We start from the raw sequence: 20292 nt of genomic DNA, 5'->3' as shown, positions 1-20292 counted from the left end.
TATTTGATCACATCTATTATGAATTTTTAAAACAAAAAGCTTCAATATTTAATCATCATTTTATCAATAAAAAGTAATTTATTCTATTTTATTACCCTAATTTAACTATGAGACTGGACAAAAAAATAGTAACATGCACTCCAATCATTTTTCCCTTGTGTTGTATGCCCCTTTAGTATAGAAGAAACCCTATAGCCAAGGTCATTGGTAGTAACAGAATGAACACTATGCATCTCTAAAAAGCAGCTTGCCTTTAATATACAGCCTTCTTGCTGCATTATGGATATGGATCGACTTCCACCACATTGTAAAGGCATGTGCTACTCCGACAACTTGGACAGAAAACGGAGTTCTTGCTGAAAATGAAAGAAAAAGGAATATTGGAAGTGTACCTGGGTTTCAAACCATTGTTTGAAGACCTAGCCTATACCTGGGTTTGAAACCATTGTTTGAAGACCTACCCTAACTTTGACAGTAAAGTCATTGGATATCTACCCTAATTGGATATGGAATGACCTGATCCATATAACTCATCTTCTATACCCGATACTCTGCTACAATTTTCACATGAAACAATGAACAGTAACGTCTCAAAGTCCATAAAGAACCTTTTCTTTTTGCACCCTATGCATGCCATTGATGCTGAATATTCCTCAGTACCTGTATCAACATAAAACCAGCTAAATGACCCAAAAAATGGGGTAAAATCCCTAATATATGATACAACATACTTGGGAAACTTTTGTCGTTGCAAAACATCTACGACCCAACTTCTTCCATTCTTGAACTTTTGCAAGTGCTAATAGTTGCAGCTGCTATCTCACAACTTCTTCTGCAACTTAATGAAACACATAATATAGTGAATAGGTGTAAAGAGCAATGAAATCTTCAACAATGGCATCAAAAGAATAGAATAAATTTTGAAAAATAAACCTTTTGGGAAATGAAGGAACAGGAAAAGAAAAGATCCGTAAACATTGCTTCTGGTTCTGGTTCTTGGAATTGTCTCAAAATATACATCACTTCTGGTTCTGGATATTAGGCTACACATCCAAAATAACAGACTAAGGATTCTACTATTTTCTATAAAGAAGAAAAAATGTTTGAGTTTGATTACCTGTATCAGAGAAACACTGTATTTCTTAGACATAGCTAAAAATATCCTTCCTACTCTTAATTCCTTCAACTCCAACACACAGCCAAGTAGAGAAGAAAATAGTCTTTATGGATTGAAAAATAACTTCACCAATTTGAAAATGATATACCTAAGAACTCAACAGTTTGAAAATGGCCATGAAAAAGTTTGTGAAAGAGTTTGTACTTGGAAACTGACGGATCCTCTTACAAATGTTGGTGCCTCTGTAGACAAAACACAAAAAGATGTTTAGAATGTTTGGAATGAGAAAAAGCTTGGAAACTGTAGAGGAGATGGGCCGAATGGCCCATAGACTGTCATTTCATGTTATGTTATGTTTCTCTTTGTTATGGGCCTTATTCTGGGCCCATACTCTGTAATGTTCTGTTTTTTGTATTTTTCCGCCCACTCAAGGGCCTCTCTGTAATTTATCAAAGATTAACACCTTAATAAAATGTTTAGAGTGTTAGAGTGAGGTTAAGTTCGAAACTCTCACTCTCTAACACTCATTGCCGCCAGTTCTATCTCTTCCCTTCCTCTCTTGCTTGTTTAGTTTATGTTTTGCATCTAATCTCAAACAGTTCCATACATCAAGTGAATTGTTTTCAACTTGGTATCAGAGCGGGTCATTGCTTGGCGTGTCCCTCATGTGGTTCTAGTTCAGCCAACTGCATGAGGAGGTTCTAGGGCTGAATGTTTACAGTCATTCGCTTGGTTCTTGGAGGTCATTGGAGTGTGCCCAAGTTTCTATACACTTGGAGAAGGGTTCGGTGACTAGGAAGAATCAAAGAGCAAGTTTTCCAGCCTGATTTGAAATCAGAAAAAGGGGATTTCGAAGCTAGCTCAGAGAGCAAAGTGTTCGGCCTGGTTTGAAGTTCAAACCAGAGATACTGTAAGTTGTTTTCTCAGTTCTTTCTCTTAGGTACTGTGTACTATATTTTTTGTTTTCCTTGGGAAATTATTGTTGGGAACCAAGGATACATATTGTTTGGAGGCCTGCTGGTTGTTCCTTGAAGACTGAATCAGGGTTTCTTCTCCTTGAAAGTGTTGCCACTGAACTTGGTTCTCACGGCTGTCAGATCTGAACTGAGTTTGTGTGTTGCTGTGTTTGTTATTGTTTCAACCCAATCTGAGTTCTTTGAAATCGGGTCACTTTTGGAAGGCTTGCCGAAACCTTAATTGAAGCTGTTACATAATGGACTTCTCAAAAATTGAGAACAAGAGCACTACTGAATATGGATATAATTTGGGAACTACAACTGATTCCTTGTTGGCTGTAACTATAGTTAAATTGGATGGAACCAATTATTTGGCCTGGTCACAATCCGTAAAAATTCATATTTGCAGTAGAGGAAAGTGGGGGTTTATCTCTGGGAGCAAGAAAGTTCCCCCAGAGGAGGATCCCTCTTATGAGAAATGGGTGCAGGAGAATTACACAGTGATTGGGTGGCTTGTGAACTCAATGCAGCCACAGATTAGCCAACATTGTCTGTGGATGAACTCGGCTAAAGAAATCTGGGATAGTGTTGCAGAAACTTACTCCCAGAAGTTGAATGTTGCCAGAGCCTACAAACTAAGAAGTGATGTGAAGAATCTAAGGCAGGGGGAGAAGTCACTTGCAACATACTTCTCAACCCTGAAATCTCTATGGCAAGAGATTGATTTGATAGAGGCTGTGACATGGGATACCCTCAAGGACACTGAAACATACAAGAAATTGGTTGAAAGGAATAGGGTCTTTGAGTTCTTGACAGGGTTGAGCTCTGAATATGACATTACAAAACAAAACATCTTGTCCAAGGAAGATGTTTCATTGTCACAAGCATATGCTTTGGTCAGCAGTGAAGAAAGTAGGAGGCAAGTGCAGGTTCAAGGAGTTAGTATCAATGATCATTTTGCAAATATGGGAATTAAACCCAAAGGGGTTACAGGAGCTCACAGTGGCACAGGAAAGAAGGAGGTGGTGTGTGAATATTGTAAGAAGCCGAAACACACAAAGGACAAGTGCTGGAAATTGCATCACAATCTTGTTCCTATCAGATTCCAGAAGAAGAATGATAGTAGAAAGACAGAAAGTGCACATGCAGCCACAAGCACAGATACAGATGTTGAGTCTACCAGTGCACAGTTGGCAGCCGTGAAAGCTGAGTATGAGAAGTTTGGAAAGATGATCGGCCAACTTGAAGGAATAACTTCATCATCCAACCCTTTTGGAAGTCCAGCCACCATCGCATTTGTTCACTCAGGTATAAGGGTTTCTGCTAATCATGCATCCACCTCAGGTAATCTCAAAACCCCATGGATCATAGACTCAGGTGCTTCTGATCACATGACCAACCTTTCCACTTTTTTTGTTTCATATGATTTGCTTCCTGGTCGTGACAAAATCACCTTAGCTGATGGTTCTCTTGCCCCTATTTCTGGCAAGGGAACTGTCAAGGCTACATACTCCTTACTCTTATCTTCCACTCTTCATGTACCTAAATTAAATACCAACTTATTATCTGTAAGTAGCTTGACCAAGTCATTGAATTGTTGTGTAACCTTTTTCCCTTCTCACTGTGTGTTTCAGGACCTGAAGTCTCAGAAGGTGATTGGGAGTGGCCATGAAGCGAATGGAATATACATGCTCGACACCCCTGGCCAATGCTTTGATCATCCCAAGAATGTTGCTTTTGGTTATACTTTTCTAGAGTCTATCAGTCAAATTATGTTGAGTCATTGTCGGTTGGGTCATTTACCTTTTTCTGCTTTAAGTCATTTGTTTCCCAAACTGTTTAAGGGAGTTAGTGTGTCCAGTCTCAATTGTGAGTCCTGTCAGTTGTCAAAGCATTGTAGAAAAAATTATCCTGTGAGCAATAAAAGATCATCTTTTCCTTTTCATATTGTGCATTCTGATGTGTGGGGGCCTTACCACTTATCCTCTATGGGGGGTTACAGATATGTTATCCTGTTTATTGATGACTTTTCTAGATTCACTTGGATATATTTAATGAAATCCCGGGATGAAGTCCCAAGATTTGTGAGGCAATTTCATGAGCTTGTTTTAACTCAATTTGATACCAGAATTAAGGTTTTCAGATCTGACAACGCAAAAGAGTATTTTGAGAAGAGTTTATCCTTGTATCTCTCTGACATGGGGGTTATTCATCAAAGCTCCTGTGTTAGAACCCCTGAACAAAATGGAGTTGCTGAGAGGAAAAATAGACATATTGTTGAAGTTGCAAGGAGCCTTTCGTTTGCCTCACATGTTCCCACAAGATTTTGGGGTGATGCTGTACTTACTGCTACCTATCTCATAAACCGTATGCCATCCAGGGTTTTAGGGTTTAATTCCCCCTTCTATCTTCTTCATCCAGGCAAGGATCTCTTCCCAATTTCTCTTCGTGTGTTTGGCTGTACCTGCTATGTTCACATTCCAAGTGTGCAAAAACATAAGTTTGAACCGAAAGCCCACAAATGTATCTTCCTTGGTTACTCCCCCACACAAAAGGGCTATTCTTGTTTTGATCCAAAGACTAGCACCTGACATGTTTCTATGGATGTTACCTTTGATGAACTTTCTCCTTTTTATGGTTCCTCTCAGGAAGGACATTGTCCACAGGGGGAGAGTCTGTCACAAGTTTTGCTCTTCCTCTTCCTGTCCCAGTTGACCCTCTTGACAAACCTGTATCCTCACCAAATGAATCAAAGGATGATCAATCACTTCATAACTTGTCCTAGTGCCCCTATTTCTTTACCTCTTCGTCCTACCCATAATCCCAAAGTGTATCAAAGGCAGAGATCCAGGAATGAGCAAGTAGTTTCCCTTACAATAGATGAGGCTCATACGTTCCCAATCACAGATGAGATAACAGGTACTGCTTCAGCTCCTTTGGAATCATCCTTCCCAGACCTTGATGTCCCCATTGCTGTTAGGACAGGGAAGCGGAAGTGTACTACACATTGCATTTCCAAACACCTTTCTTATGACCTGCTTTTTCCTTCATACTTTGCCTACCTCTCCTCTGTTGCTTCTAACCCCATTCCTAGGTCTGTCTCAGAAGCTCTTGGGATTCCAGAATGGAGAGATGCCATGAAGACTGAAATGGATGCTCTACATGCAAATTGTACTTGGGAGGTGGTGGATTTGCCTGAAGGGAAGGATCCGGTTGGGTGCAAGTGGGTCTTTACCATTAAATACAGGGCTGATGGAAGTATTGAGAGATACAAGGCCAGACTTGTTACAAAAGGCTACACATAGACATATGGGATTGACTACTTGGAGACTTTTGCCCCTGTTGTCAAGATGACATCTGTGAGGGTTCTTTTATCTCTGACAGTTCACTTTGATTGGCCTCTCTATCAGTTAGATGTAAAGAATGCATTTCTGAATGGTGACTTACATGAGGAGGTCTACATGTGTCTTCCTCCAGGAATGTATGAGAAAGATATGCAAGGAAAGGTATGTAAATTGAAGAAATCACTTTATGGTCTCAAACAATCTCCTAGAGCCTGGTTTGAGAGATTTAGAGCTGCACTTGTTAAATTCGGCTATGTTCAGACACAGTCAGATCATACTCTGTTTGTAAAGAAAAGTGAATCTCTAGTAGTGTATCTCATTGTGTATGTTGATGACATTATAGTGACTGGTGATGATGCCTCAGGCATTCTGGCTCTTAAGTCTTTCCTCCGTACAGAATTTGAGATTAAGGATATGGGGGAGCTGAGATACTTCATTGGCATAGAAGTTGCCAGATCCAAGGATGGGATTCTTATTTTCCAAAGGAAATATGTTCTTGATTTGTTGTCTGAAACTGGAAAACTGGGTGCAAGACCAGCTGCAACTCCCATTGATATGAGTTAGAGACTTTTAGCTTCGGATGGAACTTTGTTGGAAGACAAAGGGGTCTTTCAAAGACTTCTTGGGAAGCTTCTGTATCTGTGCATGACTAGGCCAAATATTGCGTATGCTGTCAGTTGCATTAGCCAGTTCATGCATTCTCCTAGAGATACTCATATGGCAGCAGCAGAACGGATTTTGTGCTATCTGAAAGGCTCTCCAGGAAAATGAATTCTATTTACCAAGTATGGTCATCTGAAACTTGAAGCCTATACTGATGCTGATTGGGCTGGAAATATTGATGATAGAAGATCTACTTCAGGGTATTGCAGTCTGGTGGCTGGTAATGTTGTCTCTTGGAGGAGTAAGAAACAATCTGTTGTGGCCTGATCCTCTGCAGAAGCAGAATATAGAGCCATGGCACATGGAGTCTCGGAATTGTTGTGGCTAAGGTCCTTAATGGAAGAACTTGGGATTGATCATGACAAACCCATGATTTTGTACTGTGGTAATCAGGCTGTCATCAACTTTGCTCACAACCCGGTACAATATGATCGAACCAAACATATTGAGGTTGATCGACACTTTATTCGAGAAAGAGTCTCCTTCGGTGAAGTGTGTCTTCCATTCATTACTTATGAAGGACAATTGGTAGATTTTCTCATCAAGGGCATTTCCAAGGCAAGGCTTCAACATGATACTGGCAAGCTGGGCATGATTAACATCTATGCTCAGCTTGAGGGGGAGTGTAGAGATGGGCCGAATGGCCCATAGACTGTCATTTCATGTTATGTTATGTTTCTCTTTGTTATGGGCCTTATTCTGGGCCCATACTCTGTAATGTTCTGTTTTTTGTATTTTTCTACCCACTCAAGGGCCTCTCTGTAATTTATCAAAGATTAACACCTTAATAAAATGTTTAGGGTGTTAGAGTGAGGTTAAGTTCGGAACTCTCACTCTCTAACACTCATTGCCGTTAACTCTCTCTCTTCCCTTCCTCTCTTGTTTGTTTAGTTTCTGTTTTGCATCTAATCTCAAACAGTTCCATACATCAAGTGAACTGTTTTCAACTGAAACCAAAGAGAGAGGACTACTTTGAGAAAGGATCGTGGGTTTGTTGGGGGTGATAACGACAGCCATATGTATGTATGTAGGAGATGGTAATTGGTGGTGACATTGTACCAAGTCAAACAAGTAGAAGTGGCACTCACATTTCATTCTGATCTCTGTTTTTTTAGTGGTGGCTAAATGCATGGTTCAAAGTATTGATACACCTCATGTATTGGCACTTTGAACCATGTGGCTTTTTATTTTTTAGTTTTTTTTTTTAAATTTCAGTTTTAATACTACTTTTATATATATTATTTAATAAAAAAAGCTCCCGAAAACACCTGTAAACAGGTGTATTGGGCACCTAAAGATACAATACAATATGCCAGATACGAGGCATATTGTATTGATACTTTGAAGCTTGGTTGAATGGTGAGTTCCCCGCACTAAACATTTTCTTCAAACCTGGTTGTCTGTATGTTGAAGTTAAGAACTCTCCAAAGTCGTCTTAGAAAGTTAGGCTGATCTCAGAATACATTGATTGTCTGTATGTTGAAGTTAAGAACTCTCCAAAGTCGTCTTAGAAAGTTAGGCTGATCTCAAAATATATTGATTGTCTTAAATACCTTGAGAAGAAATTCCTTGCAAATGTTCCTGGAGGTCAATTTGAAAAATATCAATGAAATCCCATGCTTCATTTCATATTTCTCATGGTGTAAACTTGTATTACTATTGTTTTGGTGAAAAGCATTTGGAATTCCTTATGGAAAGTTAAAGATAAAGATAACTACAAGACAATTTCTTTAGCCTATGTTTGGATTGATGGAGTTCAAGGGTAGAATGGATATGGTCCTAGATTAAGTGTTTCAGAGGAGTTTCTCAAAGAAGTGAAGGATGGGTTAGGGGAGGAGGGAAAAAGTCATGGAAGGAGCAGTAATATTGAAGTGGGGAGAGATTTTGGAGAGGGTGAAGGGGGAAGCTTGGCTGATGCCACAGGTTGCAGAGACTCTCTCCAGGTTGAGAGATCGAGATCAATTGATGATCACCTTGTTTTTGAGGGCGTGGTAGTTGGAAGGATAGGTATGGAGTTGGGTTGAAGGAGGAAGGTCGGAGAGAAGAGTTTGAATGCAGCTGTTGTGACGGCCACTAAGAAACCTTGGGGTTCAAGAAATCTTCAAATTGTTCATGTCAAGAGAGTCTTTTCTCATTGGAAACTTGGTCTGGTGGGGGCAGGGCCTACAAAAAATTTTAAAAAGGTGTATAAGAGAAAAGGTGTCAAGATGTTTGCGCCAATTAATGATGGTGTTCTTGGGGAAGGTTCTCAGTTTCACTGCAGATTGGATTCTCAGTTGGGGAATTTACAGCAAGAAAAAAAGAGAAGTGTAGAAGGAATCAAGTTAGAAGCTTGCCTATTGAGAAAATTGTTGAAAGAGATGAGCGGTAGTGGATGGCAAGAGGCTTGGTCTGTTTTTTTGGGTGGTAAGGGGTTTGCTAGAAGAGTGTTCAAGGAGTTTGAGAGGTCAAGGAAAGAAGAAAGGTTGAAAAAAGCTATTGTTGGGGAATGTGGCAAGATTTGGAACGAGGATGATGAAGGATGGGAGGAAATGTTTGAGGGGGATGACTTGGGAGTTGGATTTTACAAGGTGCTGTTTGGATTCAATGCAGATGGACGTGTGGAGTCTTTGGGTTGCAGGGTTAGGGGATGTTTCAGTGGAACTTGGATGAATCTGTTGGCTCTCTGGTTTTATGAGTCCTTGTTTTGAGTTTGCTGTCAGTTTTTGTTGGTTGCCTTTTGTGTCTTTCCCTCGGGTGATAACTTGTCACCTTTCTTTTGTATTCTTTCTTTTTTTTTTTAATGAATTTCCTTTTTACTATAAAAGAAGTTTCCAGACTCCACTATTTTAGTAGCAATACAAAATTCAAAACCATTAGGCACACCAGTCCCAAGTTCTTTGCTTTGAAATTCCATAGGAGAATAATTGTTTAAATTCCTTGGAATTGGGCCAGAGCTGGAATTCAGTTTTATGTCTGCCAGGTTATCCAAATGAAGCCTTAAGGGTGTTTTTTGTTCAAGGAATTGCAATAAACTTGAGAAATTGCAGTTGAAGGAATTTTCATAATGTTCATTTCATGTCACCTGAAATTTGTTATTTGGCTTCTATGTGGTTATGGGTGGGAATTTGTTTAATATACCTTGCTGCACCATGAGAAACTCCATCAGAACCCCTCTTTTTATTTTCCTCATTTTGCAAGGCTCCATCTTTTGGTGTCAGGGCAGCCACTTTGTGGACTCTTTGGGAGGAAAGGAATGCAAGAATCTTCTTAGAGAAGGAAAGAGGATTAGATGAAGTGAAGGACTGCATCCTAACAAGAGCAATCCATTGGCTGGAAAGCTTGGATATTTTTTATGATTTCTCCTTTGATGACTTGTGGAGGAATTGGTTAGCAATAGCTAACACTTCAACAAAGAAGAATAGAATTCTCTCAGAATGGGTTCCGCCTTTGGAAGGTGTCATCAAGTTGAATTTTGATGGAAGTATCCAAGGTAACCCCAAGCCTTCAGGTATAGGGGGTGTCCTGAGAAATAAGGATAGCAAGATAATTTCCTTATTCTCAGGACCGGTGGGAGTGGGGGATTCCACAAGGGCAGAAAACCTTGCTGCAGTACAAGAAATTCAGATCGCTAACCAGCTTGGGGTGGAGCATCTTCTAGTTGAAGGGGACTCTCAGGTGGTAACAATGTGGCTTCTAAACCCGGATACTACCATTTGGGGCTACAAAGATCTCTTAAAAAGTAAAGTGGTTTACCAGCAATATGAGAGTTGAGGTAAAATGGGTTAGCAAGTCTGCTAATTCTATGGCTGATGCTTTAGCCAAACAGGGGGTTTCCAGGGAAGATCTTTTTTGTGCTTCTTTGTAAGTTATTATTAATCTGGAAATCTGTACTTAACTAGCCCGGAGAGGTTCCAACTCGTGCCTCTCCTTGGGGATTTTGTACTATTGCCTATTGCTGATTAATAAATTTATTTCAATTATCAAAAAAAAAAAAAGACTCCATCTTTTGGTGAGACTTCAGCCTTGTGGTTGTAGATGGATGAATGATAATCAAAGATAAACAAGTGAAGCATGGAATTATTCATTTTATGGAAATTGATGTTGCCATCACTATGAGTGAAGTGTATCAATTGGAGCATCTCATAGCAGCAATTCAATGGAAATTTTTACAATTAGGAAGAAAAAGAAAAATAGAAATGGGAGAAAAGATGGTGTTTGACTTAGTTGCAGCAATTAATGTCCAACTTTGTTTCAGAAAGTGGATTATCATGCAAAACTATTATATTACCAGTGAAATCCAGTGGTCAGTTAACAACAATTTAATAACAGCAATTAAGAGCTACAAGTTGTGGTCTTGTTGGGTGAAATTTATTGCAAGGATTAGGTAAAAGGAGGCGCACATGTCACATACTTAGCCAGGAGTCTGACTTAGAGGTGTTCAGTAATAATCTGTCACACTGTAGCTTTGTGCCACTGGCTTTTCAACCAAACACAATGACCAATTGTGTGAATTAATGGTTCTTCTCATATTCGGTTCAATTACTATCATGACACTGTCATCAGTTGGGTAAAACTAACTTGTCTCAACAGTCGAAACCTGATGTGGGCTGAATGGTGAAATTTGAATAGTGAGAGCAAATCACCAAATTGATTCTTTGCTGCAGACAAATATCTGATCACCAGCGATGTAATTTAGTGTGTTCCAGAAATTTGAGAAAATATCCCTTCTCACCAAAAAAAAAAATCCTCTGGAATTGGGGAAATTTCAATTCTATCCCTATAAGTCCTCAGCCAAACATATTAGTTGGAATTGTGTCCCGAAATCCAATTTGAAACCACTTATTCCAGGACTCCATAAATGAAATGGGTCCTTGTTTCTTCATGGTAAAGATCATATTAACATGTTAAGAAATCATGTTGATTATCTTATCAATGAATTATACAGCTGCATTCTTATCAGTAAAAATCTGAAAGCTTACAGATTGAGGAGTGTTTAAATTGGACTTTATTTTCTGCAGAATCATTATCACATTAATTTAGTCATTTTCCAAATGCATTTGCTCCACATTATGCATAATGTTATTTATGCACCTTGTCTTTCTAGAATTGTTCAATCTAGGTGATTTGTGGTTTGATTTAGGACCTCAAGTGGTCTGATAATTTTCCTGTTTTATGATTCATTTCTCCCTTGTAGGGCATCATTGGCCTTGAAACAGAATATGGCGTCCTTCATATAAAAGTAAGTTTTTGCATTTTCAACCTGTTCTTTTGATATGTTTGTCACTATTGATATATTGTGTAGATGTCGTTATGTTGATTTTTTATTGCCAAAGACATATTCTTTTTAATATCAAAGATTTTAAGCTTGAGATCTTTCTTTTTATCTCATCATTTAACCAAATATCTTTTCATTGATAACAATAAAAAAAGTATATATATATATATATATACATCAGCAAGTACAATCACCTGGATTAGCAAGAAAGTGAACCAAGAAGAACCTTAGCCCAACAGAGGCTTCCCTGTATATCATGTACAACAAATACAATAAAGTACTGAATATGTGCCAGTGAGCTAGGCCTTAATTAAGCTCCCTTCTAATCATCAAAAATTAATTTTCTTTGGCATAAAAATACCTTTTAAATATCATTTTTTTTGTACTTAACACATATTGGTTTAGTTTTAACACATATAGGGAGGGTTAAGTCCGTGAACCATAATGTTAGGTTCATATCCAGTCCACCTCTTCCAAAACCCCTTATAGCTGGGACCAACACTGGGTAGTGGTCTTTCTTAACACACAGGTCTTAACACACAGGGAGGGCATTTAGGTCATGTAGACCACATAGCTTACACGACAAAATAAACATATGTTTCTAGTGTCTATTTGTTTGTTCAATTTGCATCATTATTGCACCAAACCATACATAGTTTGTTCAATGTGCTTACCACTCTACATGTTTATTTATTTGGATATACTATTTTTTCTTTTGGTTTCTAATTTTTCTTACAAGCTGTACTTTTTCTTTGTGTTAACATGTTTATTCAATTAGTATATTTGTATTTTATGTATTTTTTCTTGTTAATTATTTCTTTTACAATTTGCCAATGTATCTAATATTTATACTGGTTTGATTTTAGTTTCTGATTTTTATTATATATTATCATCCATAAATGTGGATACATGTCTATTCATTTTGCATTTACCAATTTGTTTTGTTCAGTTTGTGTGTACATCCATGTGGAAATTATCTCTATTTTCTAGTATATCTAATTATTTCTATTATTAATTATTTAACTTTTTAATTTTTGAAGCTTGCATCTTGCCTCTTCAGGTCTTTATGCCTCAACCACACTTTTAGCCTTTTAAAACCTTGGTGATAATGTTGTCTTTCAGAACATGTATTCATTAACTAATCATTAGAGGTGTGCTCCTTTTGGAAAAAAATGTGATATGCCCAATTTGCACCTATCTTTTTAATTTTGATATTGACAGATAGAGAAATGGGTGTTTAATGTACTCCGAGTATGAAGACTGTTGCAGAACCTTTTCTTTTGTTTTTGTTCTTTTTATTCATGTGGTTGTACTCCATTAATTTGATATCTCTTCTAGGACCAAATATCACTTGCAGAAAGTCTCTCCTCTACCAATAAAAAAAAAGTCTCTCCTGTACAAGAACAAAATTTTCCTTCTTTCTGATAATCTTCAATTTGTTACAGCTCTTCCCGGATTGTGCACCACATTCTGTGGCTTACATTCTTGAGCTGTTGGGATTGCATCATTGTGCGGGTTGCCAATTATATCGTGCAGAAGGCCGCAGAAGCTCTTGGGATTCAGAAGGAAACCACATTAGCAACGTGAGAATTATTTAATTTCTCCTTCAAATTCACTAATTCTTCATGCACATTCCTTTTCTCCACCTTTTGGAATTCACATGAAACATGATTTGTTCAAGCTTGCGAGGTAGTCTGACATGTTCCTTGTTATTTCACATAAGTTCATTTTTGCTCCTTTCAAGGGTAGATAACAAAGCTGTGCCACCCTTTTATTATTGAAGTTTAAGATTCTATAAAACACGGTTGGGTAGCATTACTAGCCCATACATAGGGGTGCCTGGCATATTCTGCATATCTTATTCTTTTATTCATTGAGCAATAAAAGGACCAGTTATTGATCAACAAGGAGATTCTCTCAAACATGGGTGGCAATGTTTTGATATCTATAGTTGACAGGAGCATTAACTCTTAAGGTGAGAGTTTATTTCATTTCACGTGACCTCGATAGATGGTTAGTATAAAAAAATAAGACTACAAAGAAAGAGAGGTAAAATTGGGACATTTATGAGAAAAGAAAGATAAACAGTAAAAGATAATGTGATGCAAACTATATATTATGTCTTATGGGTGACTAGCATCCAGTTAGGGTGCTGATTTGGGGGCACCTTTCTAGATAAGTAGCATACATCCAATATGGAAAATCATTCACCACTAGCCACAGTCATCCCTCTCTTCAACTGGTTGTCCCTTGCAAGGATTTTATTCAAGCAAGAACTCCATATGAAAAAAACCACTTTGGATGGCATGTTCTTGCACCAAACTTTGCTTTCTGGAAAGTCTTGGTCCTCTAGAAGAGTCAAATGGTTGTAAAATGAACTGACAGAAAACTGACCCAAATTTTCCTATGTCCATTTTCTTGTATCCTCTGTTAAAGTCAATATGTGGGCTGTATTAACCTTTGCAGCAGCTCCAACATGGGTCCAACTTCACAATCATTCTAGTTTCTATGGAATTTTGGGGTACCCACACAATCAATGTTCCCATCTTGAATTTGTGTACAATTTGCCACACTCACCTCCTTGTCTGCAGCTACATCAAAAAGAGATGGAAAAGCCTCCATTAAGGAACTATTTCTGCACCCGCAATCCTTCCAAAACTTCACTTTTTGACTGCTTTATACATATTCAACTATTATCAGGCTCTCAGGAAAAGCCACCTGTATACAACGAGATTGAGTGACTAATATTATATATACTTAACACATAAGGCAACCTAACTAGACAGAATCTACACATATGTAAGAACTAAAGTTACCTCTAATCTATATTCGGGAACAAAAGGAACAGCGTTCTCATCACTATGTAGGCTGTACCTGGGAATAGAAGCTATGTCCACCTCATCCCCCCTCCCTCCTATATTAAAGGAAGGTCGTCAGGCAACAGCCCCCACCCTTCAAACACATGGCATTGTAAAATTTCAATAGATAGAATCTTAGAAGAGGTTAAACTCTCACTCTTACACAAAAAAGTGATAACTCCACTCTCTTAAAATTCAAGCACATCCCTAAAAAGTGGTCACTTCAAATGTTATGGTAGTAACTGAATTTTATTCAAACACAACCATTTCAAAAGTAATGATTAATTATAAAGACTTCTATTAGTGTGAGTTTCATTCTTTTAGATGAAATAGTTTATTAATTGCAAACTAGATTTAACTTTTTTTGGAAGCGTAACCTAATTTAGCTTTTAAAAATAAATTTATTAAATAAATAGTAAATACCAGTTAAATTGGGTTACTGTTTACAAATAAGACCTCATTTAATCTCTTAAATCATATTAAAAACAACATAAATTAATAGTGATTTTCAAACAAAGTAGGTCAGAATAGATTGTCAATTACAAGGATGTAAGACCCATGTTAATTTTTTATAGTTAAATAGTAAATTTCAAATTAAATGATACCATAGTTAACCCTTACTTAGTATGGGGTCATTCTCTAGATAAAACATGGTAAGTCTCTTAAAGCAAATAATTTTTCTAACCTAAGTGTCTAATATAAATAATTTAAAAAATTGAAATAATTCAGATTAATGCTCCCATACTTAGTACAGAAGTCATTCCTAGTTATAATAATGAAAAGGGAGCATGTCTGCTAGTTGAGTCATTTAGCAAGTCCTCTATGGCTCTACCCACCCTCTATTCATGGAACTTTTCCTTGTGTGCAAAGCAAATCCTCTTTCATAGGCAAGTTTTTTATGTTAAAAAATAAAACTTTAAGTGGCTAATGTGGACTGTGGGATTGAACATTTGATCAAATCTAGTGGGCCTCTTATCTGGTGGATGGTTTGGGATGGCAACAGTATGTCTTCTGTGGTAGATCCACATAAATAGGTGGGTTTGTATACGGAAGCTCCCTACTTGACCCGAATGGGAAATCCTTCTCCTAATAAAAATGAATGCATAAAATTATTTTTTCCTTGAGCAATACTGCTCATACTAGTTAATAACCCCATACTGAGTGCTGGGAAACTATATGTATGTATTTTGTTTTGAGACCACTATCCAAGGGGTAAGTCTTGAAGCATTTAGGCCGAGTTTTTATTTGATTTAGGAGACTAAATTGGGTTTGGTTTGTGATTAAACATCCCACCTTATCTAGAAGAGTCAGATCCACACCAATGTAGGTGGTGTTTGGTACTGCGGTAGATACCCATTTTGTTTGGTTCTGGAACATGCCACAGCAAACACATGTTTTTTTATGCCATGGTGTGTTCTCAAACTGGCTGAGTTGGTTTTGGAACACAAAATATTGTAGATTTTGGAACACACCAAAATCTTGTATTCTAGAACACACCACACTTTGGGACACTCAATAAACATTGACTTAATATATTTTGACAAAAATATTTATATTTTAAATCCCAATACTTTGGAACACACCACACCACTACAGTATAGAACATTACTAAAGGTGTGGTGATTTCCAAAACCTACCATTTCAAACACACCACAGTGGGGTCCAGTAGCCAAAAAATATGCCACACATTTTGTGGCCATGGTACCAAACTTTTATGGAAAGATTCCCGATTAGTACCCTGTACTTTGGGCCTAGTGCCACTTTGATCCCCGAACTTCAAAATGTGACAATTCAGTGCCCGAACTTTCAAAATGTGCCAATCCAGTACCTGCTGTTAACTAGCCGTTAAATGGCATGTGAAAAGACACAAATGCCTTTTGGGTGTCATCTAATTTTCTTTATCAACCATCCAAATGCCCTTCTCAAAATTAAAACACTGTTCATCATCTTCTTCCTCAAGAAGATGAAGATGTACAAGTTTTTGGTACAATTTTGCAAGGGAATGGTAATGATCCAGCTCCTACAAAAACCAGAAGACTCCCCTCAAACCCAGCTAACAAACAGTGTTTTGAAGGGTTGTTCACCATTGCTTTGGTTTAATCTTAATTCCTGGGGAAGAAGACGATGAACAGTGTTTCGAAGGGTAATTTTGATAATTTCAAAAATTTCAAATCGCACATGTCATCACCTGATACACATAACTGACAGCTGGTTATTGACATGTACTGGATTGACACGTTTTGAAAGTTTGGTACTAAATTGTTGCATTTTAAAGTTCAGTGGCCAAAGCGGCACTAGGCCCAAAGTACAGGTAATCAGGAATTTTCCCAAATTTTATATATATACTAAGGGATAACTTTGGATGTAGAGTGGTTTCCACACCTAGTCACATGTTTGAAGGAGAAGCCTCTAGTTATAGTGTCGTCCTGCTTGAATTCCCAACTCTTATTCTCCTTCCCCTTTTCTCCATCTTGATTTCCCATTATAGTTTTGTTGTTTTTTGAAGATTTAAAAGTAAACTTGGAGGTTCAAACCACTGGATCTGATGCTAAAATTCCTTGACAGGCTATTAAACTTTTCTGAAGCATGCTTTCTAGTCTGTTATCTTTCTTCTCATAGCTTTTCTTTTGTGAATCATTCAGGCTCCTCTTGGCCCCCCGTTTGCACTACTACAGGGAACACTTGAAGCCCAAGGAACCACATTTAAGAAAATTCCAACTGAAGCTTGCCCAGCTATAAGAAGAGGGTCGGTTGCATGGGTTGGTTCTGGTCCAGAGTTTTTTATAAGCCTAGCGAACCACGATGAGTGGAAAAAAGCCTACACTGTTTTTGGTTCTGTTCTTCCAGAAGATATGGAAATTGCGGAAAAAATTGCGCAGCTTCCTACCAAACCAGATTTGTGGAATGACATTGAAGTTTCAGTCTTGGAGAAACCTATCCCCTTGTCATTTCGGAGAATCAAGATGAGTCATGGAGACCTGAATCTCTTGAATGGTTCTTAGGTGTTAGGATGTCCTCAACCTTCTGGTTTTGTTTTCACACTTAGTCTCCAGTTTATGGGCGTAATGATATTGTACAAGCTTGAATGCATTCAGTTTTGTATGCCTATTAGTTTACAGATATTTGAATCCCCAGGTTATTAACATCCAGTGTTAGATATACAAGCCTTGGTTGTAATTCCTTTTAGGCAACTCTCTTGGTGGATAACACGTTACTTGCAGAAGTCTAAGCTTGCTGATCACTTATCACGATGATGTGCAGTGATTGCATTGGTTAACAGGGAAATAAACAAAGCTGGGCCTCTTGCTTTTGAACAAATTCGAATCAAGTTGGGTAGGTCTCTCCCCAGTGTTTTCAAACAGCCATTGAGCCGGATGGTCAGACCGTTTAACCGGTTCCGTTTCACCCTTAATCTAGTAATTGGTCAAAAATCATTGATTTGGTCAGTGACCCACTGACCCGGGCGGTTGAACCGTCAACTCATTTGACCTATTCAACAAATTTGGCTTTTTTTTTATTTTAATTATTATTATTATTATTATTATTTTTAAGTTGGAAAAGGGCCATTCATTTGAATTGGATGGTTGAACGGTTGACCCGGAAACCGGTGGCCAAAACGGTCCCGGTTCCAAGTCAATTTTTAAAACCTTGTCTAATTGAAGAGTACCTGTGTAGGTGGCATTAAAACATTGACCGTTTGATGTGAGTTGAAATGTTGAATAATAGAGATAGTTGACGTAAAGGGATGGCAATCCATGTGTAGTTTACTCAAGCCTGTAATCTAATCACTTGGTACACTAAGCAATTCCATGGTTGGATTGATGAACATATTCTGTCATATAAGATAAAGGATAAGGATAAAGGACTTGAGATGGGTCATCGTGTTTGGGAGGGAAGCCACAGCAAGTCCATAGTCAGTCAATCAATTAACTTTCCCATCATGGAAAGTAGGGCATAAAATGGATGAGGACACTTGTCACCTCCACTTTTGATCGTTTAGAGAGAGATTCCGGATCTATACCCACAGACACCGCTACTGTGTATTGGGAACATGAGATATTCCTAATGTGCAGCTGTTATATCCCCTGGGTTGGGATGTAAAAATAACTAATGGGCAGTAGATCCGAACAGAGATAGAGAGAGATTGTTTGGAAAGGTTTCCTATAAGCAACTAATTTATTTTTATGGTTCTTTCTTAAGTACCAACCCAGGTTAAAAAAATAATGTAAGAAATCCAAAAAGCAGGGAGGTGGCATCATTGCATACAGTAGTTAGCATAATAAACTGTAATCCATCGTTTTCAACCTTGTCGCGAAGATCTTTGCCTTCATTTAAAAAATGGACAAAACCAACAATGTTGGATCAAAATTCCTCTAAAAAATTTAATAAATCTTGTAATTAAATAATAGCAGGATAGCTTTTGGGTCGCTTTCGTACAAAAATTTTCTCAAGTAGACTTGAGCGCAAAAGCTGGCTGGGATTGGTTGGCCGGCCAAAGGAAATAAGAGCAACCAACGTTCTTGGCCATGACATTTGAATGGACTCGACGAACCCGAAGTTGTAAATTGTTCATGGGCCGAGCTGGAACGCTGGGCTCTTAGGTGGTGTGTTGAAGAAAACAATAACGATCAAGTATATGTTTGGTATGGATGCTGCAGATGCAGTACTATTTTTGGATTTTTGGGTTCTATTGATGTGTAGATTGGAAGCATCGTTTTCTTCTTTATTTTATTTAAAATCTTTGCTGCCAGGTAAGATGTTTCTTGGAGCAATAACTTTTTTGTTTGGTATCAATGCTTCAAAAAACATTTTCACTTCTACCCGTTATCCATTGTCACATTACTGTCCTGTTGACAGCAACAACCTGCATCTCCAGAAAACACCAGATTTGACGTTGCTCCAAACCATATCTTCTCGATTTTCAAAATGTGACTTAGAGCATCGTTTTCTTAAAAAATGATTCCAAACAAATAACTGTTTTCTAGAATATCATTTTTTTACATGACACTAATATAACGCCATTTTCTGAAGCAACAGCAACGATGCCAAACAGATGCCAAATGTTTTGTTCAAGAGGCATCCTGGCATCCTCTTCGTCTACCCTGCATGTCCACAACATAAAAATAGAGAATAATTAAAATACCGGAATTTCACTTTCTACATGGCCTCACTCTCCTGCTCGCTCCTTACATTGACCTCACAGCCACATCACTCTCGTGCCACGCCTGAATTCAATCCCACGGATTTAACGTGGAAGACGGTAGACAGCAACGTTTATTGTTATTATAGTTTTTGAGCCCATCAAAGACATCACCAGTTCACCACGATGTGTTATTGGATGGGCCCTACTGTGTTTTTCCATAAAAATAAATGATCCCCCTACAAGAGTGATATGGTCAGCCCCGAATTTTCAACATTTCTCTTTAATTTATCGTAATTTTTTAAAATATCCAGGGAACCCATGTCAGTAATTTGACGTGCCAAATACAGCCTAAGAGGTATTAGTAGATTACTATTTTACCTTTTGTTATATTTGACCAATTTTTCAATATTTTAGAAATGCATCTATTATTATTCGACCCAAAACCCATTTTTCAGTTTCCTTGAAATATTTTCAAGCAGCACAATGAGAGCAAATGACTCAGTAGAAATCTTATATATAAAAGGTAGTTGGGTGTTTAAGGGCATTTTAGTTATAAAATATGTTTAATAAAGTTGATTCATCATTCAGGGGCAATTTGGTTATGAAAATTGCATTTACGCTGATGTGGACTACTTCTATCAATGTATACTAACAGTGCTCTTAGATGGTGAGTTTTGGAAAACAAAAACTTACTGACATGAGATTTTCTATACATTTTGAAAAGTCATGATAAGCCTAAGAGAAATGCTCAAAAGTCATGGTGAATTTAAGACAACTTCCCTAACATTTTTTTTTGGATTAACATGTCATATAATGAGGCTTGAATCTGTTACTCATGAGCTATTCCCACATGTCTCTACCCACAAGACATTACAACTGCATATTGGGAATATCTCCCTTGTCATTCGGAGATGTTCCCAGTACATGGTGATAATAATATCTGGGTAGGAATGT

The 20292-nt window shown here is 37.8% G+C and overlaps 1 protein-coding gene across 1 annotated transcript in view; it reads left to right on the top strand.

Annotated features, from left to right (window-relative positions):
- The window catches only part of LOC148848395 (uncharacterized), a 31997-nt gene extending 14554 nt beyond the window's left edge, over positions 1-17443 (top strand). Inside the window, exons 3-5 of the mRNA XM_088951244.1 lie at positions 11257-11301; positions 12783-12920; positions 16838-17443. Of these exons, the coding sequence (XP_088807370.1) occupies positions 11257-11301; positions 12783-12920; positions 16838-17197 (543 nt within the window). The 3' untranslated portion in view covers positions 17198-17443. The remainder of the gene's footprint in view (positions 1-11256; positions 11302-12782; positions 12921-16837) is intronic.
- Positions 17444-20292: the final 2849 nt, after the last annotated feature.

Source organism: Nelumbo lutea, chromosome 6, assembly GCF_056320005.1.
Source record: "Nelumbo lutea isolate HS-2025 chromosome 6, American lotus-T2T, whole genome shotgun sequence".
Lineage (NCBI taxonomy): Eukaryota > Viridiplantae > Streptophyta > Magnoliopsida > Proteales > Nelumbonaceae > Nelumbo > Nelumbo lutea.
Note: the sequence above shows the minus strand (reverse complement) of the source record. Positions and strands in the feature narration are given on the sequence as shown.